The following is a 7,383-nucleotide window of genomic DNA, read 5'->3' as shown; positions in this document are numbered from 1 at the left end:
GGGTCTAGGTGTAGCCTCTAGGTCTTTTGAGTGCTCCAGCAACTAGACGGAGATTCTTTTATAGTGGAGGTGATGTGACGGGGGGAGAAAGGGCAGGGCAGTGTACTCCTAGGCCTCGTTTAGATTGCGAAAAAATTTCAACCCGATAAATAGTAGCACTTTCGTCTTATTTGACAAATATTGTTCAATCGTGGACCAACTAGGCTCAAAAGATTCATCTCGTGATTTCGAACTAAACTGTGCAATTAGTTATTTTTTTTACCTATATTTAATACTCCATGCAAGCGGCTAAAAATTGATGTGATGGAGAGAGAGTGAAAAAACTTGGAATTTGGATGGCATCTAAACAAGGCCCTAGCCTCTATTCAAGTAGGCTTGTGTTCTTGAGCTTTCACTCCGTAGGAGGAAGCTCTCTTTCCCGTAGCCTAGACGACCACTGTGCCTGGTCCTGTCTCCTCAGCTCATCAGCTCGGCGCTCCAAGAGACCGCGAGTAAGTAAGCGTGGCGTCGTCGTCGGGGCGGCGCTTCCCGTCGGACACCACGGCGATCGCGGGCTGGCTGCCGTCGCCCGCCGGAGCCGGCGCCGGCCGGGGGGACGACCTCTCGCTGGGTTTCAATGCCGGCGCCGTCTCCGCCTCGTCTGGCGCTGGCGCCTCGCTGGCGGCAGGGCTCTGGGGGGCCGCGGCGTCGCGCCACCAGGCCGCCGCGGCGCTCGGCTACGGGGCGATAGGCGCCACCGGTGACGTCGGGATGCTCGTCGTCGCGCCCGCGGGCTCGTTCCACCAGCACCACCAGCGGGTGGCCGCCGACGACCCCGTGCTCCCGCTCATCACCGCGGCGCAGCGCACCCTCGTCGACGCGGACGCCGCCGCCTCCGGCAACGGCAAGCCGCTAGTGTCGTCCGCTGGCGGCGCCATCCAGTTCTGGCACCAGGAGCCGGCCGCGGATGGGTCCCCCGGGAACGGCAAGAAGGCCCTAGCCATGTGGGACCACGGCCGCGGCGGGTCCGGGTCCGGCGCGGCGGCGTGCCAGGACTGCGGCAACCAGGCGAAGAAGGGCTGCGCGCACAGCCGCTGCCGCACGTGCTGCAACAGCCGTGGCTTCGACTGTGACACCCATGTCAGGAGCACCTGGGTGCCCGCCGCGCGCCGCAAGGAGCGCCTGCAGCTCGCCGGTACCGCCGGCGCCTCCCCTCCTCCGCCCACACCCGCCGCGACCAAGAAACCCCGCCTCGCGTGCCCGACCCCCACGACGACGACGACGACCAATTCTCGCGCCTCCACCTCCAACGCCACCACGCCTCGCAGCTTCGACACCTCCTCGAGCCACCAAGGTAACCAAACGCATGTTGGCACTCTATACGCACAATTGCACGGCGACACAATTCAAGAACGATCACTTAGCCATTGATGATTTCCTCATCCTCCGCAGACGCGTCGTTCAAGGACAGCCTGCCGCGGCAGGTGCGCGGGCCGGCGGTGTTCCGGTGCGTGCGGGTGACGTCCGTGGACGACGGCGCCGCGGGCGGCAGCGGCGAGGTCGCGTACCAGGCGGCGGTGACCATCAACGGGCACCTGTTCAGGGGCCTCCTGTACGACCACGGCGCCGAAGCCGACGGCCGCGCCGCCGCCGTGATGCCCACCGCGTCCGACCTCAACCTCAGCAGCGCTGCCGCGGCCGCAGCGGGCCCCAACATGTACAGCGCCGCCAGCGCCCCGCTCATCCTCGGCGGCCTGGGCTACGGTAACACACCATGAACCGATCGATCGATGAGAAGAAACACACTGCAAGACCGAGCAAGGGTAGTGCCATCGTCTGTCGTTCGCTAGCTTTCTTTGTTTCAGCTCATTGTGGCTGCAAGCCGTGGCAGTATAGTAGCTCAGTTTCATGTTACTACAAATGTTGCCATGGCCATGTTTAGCTCATTGTAGCTACAGTAGCATTTTATTTTTATTTGGTAATAATTGTCGAATCGTTAGCTAATTAGGCTAAAAACGTTCGTCTCGCAAAGTACAATTAAACTGTGCAATTAGTTTTTAATTTCGTCAACATTTAGTACTCTATACCTATAACGTAAATTTGATATGATGGGGAATCTTCTTTTTTATAGCGTCAGTGTAAACAAAGCCCATATCGTGCCAATGGAGTCCTTGTTACTACCATCAGGCGGAAAGTGCATCTTTGGAAAAACTGGAAGTGGGGGCTCAACACTCACACTCACACTCGCAGCGCTGGGGCTGTTGGCCTTTGGAACAAGTGAAATTTCGAAGGATTTTCATGGAACCTCTAGTATTCGACGTACTAATGCACAAATTTCACATAAGTAGCCTTTTACTGAAATTTGTGCTACTAGGAACGAGCCAACTTTGATTCCGTTGGAACTAGGAACGGGCCAAAGAATTTCCCATGAACGGGGCTCTAGGAGCAGTTCTTTACTGACTAGTAGTACTTGTCTCTTGATGGACGGGATCGATAATTGGTGTTTGGTTTGCCAGCTGAAAAGTTTGACTCTTTGATCCCATGCTCACCAAATGCCGTGACTTCAGCCGTCACTGTCTCTTTCGTGCTCTGGCCTCTGGGCTCCATGTACCACTGTGTTAAAGTTACACTGCTTTGACAGTTTGTTTGACACTGGCGCAGTTTGTTTGACACTGGCGCCTTGTTTAGATCACCTCCAAATTCTAAGTTTTTTTCTCTCTCCATTACATCAATTTTTAGCCATTTGCATAGAGCATTAAATATAGGTAAAAAAATAACTAATTGTACAGTTTAGTTCGAAATCAGAAGATGAATTTTTTGAGCTTAGTTGATCCACGATTGAACAATATTTACTAAATAAGACGAAAATATTACTATTCATCATTTTGAAATTTTTTACCATCTAAACATGGCCTGGCTTATACGGTCGCAGTTCTATCTTCCGTGCTCTGTTTGCCAGCAATAGCATGCAGGGAGTTTTACCTGCCTGCTATTATAGGTGCTGTTAGGCATCTTATCTACGCATCGGAACTTGTATCTAAGACCTAAAAATGGCTAATGTGCAACGCATGTGCTGAGACCTTTAAATAAGTTTCAGGACGTCACATCAAGGGTGACGTGGGGTGATAGGATCCTATGACAAAAAAAAAACAGTATATTCGGTTGTCTGGTTTGTTTATGTGAGAGAGAAGTACTGCTGATTGATTCATATAAATAGTATCCATATGAGAGGGCTGGCTAGCTGAAAGCCTTTAAGTCCCAAATAAATTAGAGTAGGCTAGAGTTAAACCCCAGCAGCCAATCAAGATTTAGGCACGTGAATAGCTGTTTTTCAAGCACTTATATCTAAGGCTAAATTTTTGGATATATTTTATCTTTTCAAGTGTTCTTTTATTATCTCTATTCAAGTCAACTTCGATCGTCCTCTGCCTCTCTTTATATTACTCAGCATGTTTGCTGGTTGGTTTCAGCCAGCCCAAACCAGCCAGCCAACAGTATTTTTCTCTCACAATAAACCAGCACCAGCCAGCTCAAATCAGCCCAAAAACCAACCAGCGAACAGGCCGACTATCCTGGCTTAGGATTTCACTACGCACCGGTACCTCTGGAGGTCTCCATTGGACATGTCTAAACTATCTCAACCGGTGTTGGATAAACTTTTCTTTAATTGGTGCTACCCCTAATTTATCACGTATATCATCGTTTTGAACTCAATCCCTTCTTATATGACCGCAAATCCAACGTAACATATGTATTTCCGCGACACTTATCTGTTGAACATGTCGTCTTTTTATAGGCCAACATTCTGCACCATAGAACATAGCAGGTCTATTCGTTGTCCCATAAAACTTGTCTTTTAGCTTCTAGGATAGGATACTAATAAGAAAACAAATTATAGAATTCATATGTAATCCACGAGATAAATTTATTAAAACTAATTAATCCGTCATTAGCACATGTGTTATTGTAGCATCACGTTATCAAATCATGGACTAATTAGGTTTAAAAGATTCGTCTTACAAATTAGTCGTAAACTGTACAATTAATTATTTTTTAGTCTATATTTAATACTCCACGTCTAAATTTCTATAATTTATTTTTTTATTAGTATCAAACATCTAGCCGATGGGACACCTCCAAACTTTACAACTGCATTTTAACGAGGCCTCGGTAGTACACTGATTCCATTTGGAGTCACTCTAGAGGCGAGTGGCGACAAAAATGAGTATGTTTGATAATGAATATGACAATCAGCATTGCATATGGAAAATCCAAATTATAAATCGTTAATTGTAAATAAAGATCGTTCTAACTTTGTCTGGTGGTCTTATTTGTTTAGATCGGTGACTTTTCTTTATTATTTTACCGATTTGCAGAGGCTCGTAAAGTCGTAAGCCCTGCCTCTGCTGATTGAACTTCACACCCTGATGTTATGCCCACCTTTGTAATTTGTGATTTTCAATGACCATGTAGTTGAGGCGGGCCTGTGGAAATGCGTTTGGACCATATATATGTGAAAATGCATTTGTAGTAGTGTTGAATGAATTGTTAAAGTTTTCCATCTCGGTATAGTTTCTTCATTGATGAAAAGAGAGTGTACTGGGCATACAACGTTATGTGCACATTTTACTTGAGAGCGAGGCAATATAGGCATTTAAACGAGTGCATATAGTAAAGGCGGTGTGGACGCAAAGGACTGTGTGTATTGGACGCACAAACGTCTGTTCGCTGGTTGATTTTTTTGATTGATTTAGGCTGATTGATGTTGATTTATTGTAAAAAAAAATTACTGTTGACTGACTGACCTGGCGGAAATCAACGAGTGATGAACATTTGGGACCTCCTGTTTTTCGTTGGAGCAGTAATTTGTCTTGTCTGTTTCTCACCTACTCGTGTCGTGTCCAATGATTGATCCCGCATCACGAACGCAAATATTTGTATCACATGCATTGCATTGCATGATGGTGGTTTGGAGTGTGATCTAGCCCTCGTTTAGTTGCGTCCGAATTCGGCGCCGCCGAGTCTACTGTAGCGGCAGTAGGTACTGTAGCGTTTCGTTTTTATTTGGTACTAATTGTTCAAACGTTGACTAATTAGGCTCAAAACGTTCGTCTCGCAAAGTACAACCAAACTGTATAATTAGTTTTTGATTTCGTCAACATTTAGTATTCCATGCATGTACCGTAAGTTTGATGTGACGGGGAATCTTCTTTTTACATAGTATCAAAGTTGGTATTTTGGATGAACTAAACAGGCCCCTTAAGAAAAATTTCGGCTGCGGGCCAAACGCCATCTTGTCAATTGTCACCGTCAGGCTCACACCTGGTGTTAAGCATTATTGAATGCGTGTTGATGGGCTAACCATTTGTTTGTTTGTTTGGTCCATGCGGCGGTGCTCCGCGCTGCCTACCTTCGGGGAGCACGGTCACTGTTCAGGGCGATTCTTTTTTCGATTATTTGATGCAGTGGATCAGCAGCGTAGCTTCGGTCGGTTGGCTGGTTGGTTTCTGAGCTAATAAGTTTAGCTGATGCTGATTTATTGTGAGAGAAAAATATCGTTGGCTGACTGATAAGTTCTGGCGGAAACCAACGAACGTACAGACTGATTGATGCATTCACTAATTAATTATTAAATAGTCTTTGTTTAACTTCCGCTTTAATATTACGGTTTCCCCTAAAAAGCGCTTTTTATAGTGATATGTCGTTTTCACTAATACTTTTTGTTACAAAATACTTAGAAAGTGTAAAAATAAAACTATACTTTCATGAAACAAAACCTACTTGTATCTATTTTCAAGTGTCTGATCACACTACAAAACAATTTGTAAGTATAGTCTGTAATGGTTGACTTGACAACCATAAACCGCTATTTATTTGTGAATAGTCTAGGTTTCTATTAAAGATTATATATATGTAGTTAATTTAAGTTAGCAAAAAAAAAATCATGAGCCTAAATGGATATCTAAAACTAACGATCAGACATAGATACAGGCAAGAAAACGAGATCTAAACTAGAAAGAACTAGACAATTTTTCATTAAAAAGAGAAAATAGGTACTCAAATTTAAGGTAAGAGGGGACTTCTAGGTGGTTAGGTGCACCACTACATTTCTCACCCTAACCAATTGAGCTAGGTTCACTTCCTATCAGATGTAGATATAGCAACAAATAGTAAATTAAAAGAACTTTATTATTTGACTAGTTTTATAGTCATAGATTATACATTTTAGAGTCATAGATTATACATTGCTTCATGTTTCCTAAATTCTCCGTTAAACAAAGCATGTAATCATACGACGTATTGTGTTCTGGTTACCAAATTATGAAATTCACTTCATATGATCGTGGATTATTTACTGCTGGCTGGTTTGGTGTGAGAGAAAAGTACTGTTCCAGTTTATAATCCACGATCGTATACGAGCAAGCGAACATGCTGTTTGTCGATGGGTAGGGGTTTGAGCATTAACTTCAATTTCTTTTTTTTTCTTAAAGAAAAATCAAATACGATATTGCCTGAGATTTTGGAAAAATTATACTATTTGGTCGGAGGCACCTCAGTATCGATCGGGAGTGATAATTCTTAGCAGAAACACCGGACCTTGCACAAGCACAATACCTTACGAAGGAGCGAAGAGATGTTACAGGTACAATATGAATTTCTGATTTCTGATAACCTCTTCGTTCATCAGTGTAGTGTATTTTCAAAAGTAGTAGTCTTCAAACTTAGGTCCCGTTCGGATGGTATGGTTCTGAAGGAATTTGGATGGTTGGAAAAAATTTATGAGAGGAAAACACTGTTCCGAATGAAAAAAGAAGCGGATCAAGCCGGATTTAAGGGCACGCGAACAGGGCTATAAGTTTTGACAATTGATTCTATAGAATCAACATCATTTCAACAATAATTCGAATACCAATGAATTGGATGTAACTTCTACGCACTAAACACGTATATAATTTGATTACTTATTGGTCAAAGTTAAATTTGTAAAGTTTAACTTTTCTTAAAACAAAGTTCACTTTGTTGGATGGATGGAGCGTTTGGTTGAGCATTGTAGCTGTATTAGGTCAGACCTCTTGCACTCTTAGGGCCTCTTTGGTACATCAGCTTCACTAGTGAGCAGTCTTTTTAGCTTCGATTCTATATAGCAGCTTTACCCGTAAAACTAAAACCTTTTAAAAAAAGGGTTTGGTAAAACAGCTTCTCAGAAAAGATAGTAGAGAGAAAGCTGGGGGAAGCTAGTATTTTCAGCTTCACCCAGCTTCAACTTTTGAAACTGTGCCTATGAGAGAAGACGTTAAACCACTTCGAGGGAGAAGTTGTTTTATCAGGGCTTGTTTAGTAGAAGCTAAAAAACAACTTTGTGAAGCTAGAGCAAAAAACTTACCAAATAGGTCTCAAGAGCAT

General features: G+C 44.5%; 1 protein-coding gene across 1 annotated transcript; it reads left to right on the top strand.

Moving 5' to 3' along the window:
• Window positions 1-424: 424 nt before the first annotated feature.
• On the top strand, window positions 425-2,027 carry LOC136514129 (protein LATERAL ROOT PRIMORDIUM 1-like). Its single transcript, XM_066508117.1, has 2 exons — window positions 425-1,333; window positions 1,432-2,027. Exons 1-2 carry the CDS (start codon window positions 751-753, stop codon window positions 1,755-1,757), a joined length of 909 nt encoding a protein of 302 aa, XP_066364214.1. The 5' UTR covers window positions 425-750; the 3' UTR covers window positions 1,758-2,027.
• The last annotated feature ends 5,356 nt before the right edge of the window (window positions 2,028-7,383 follow it).

The sequence above is a fragment of the Miscanthus floridulus genome, chromosome 16 (genome assembly GCF_019320115.1).
Source record: "Miscanthus floridulus cultivar M001 chromosome 16, ASM1932011v1, whole genome shotgun sequence".
Taxonomy (NCBI): Eukaryota; Viridiplantae; Streptophyta; class Magnoliopsida; order Poales; family Poaceae; genus Miscanthus; species Miscanthus floridulus.
This window is presented reverse-complemented; position numbering and strand designations above follow the sequence as displayed.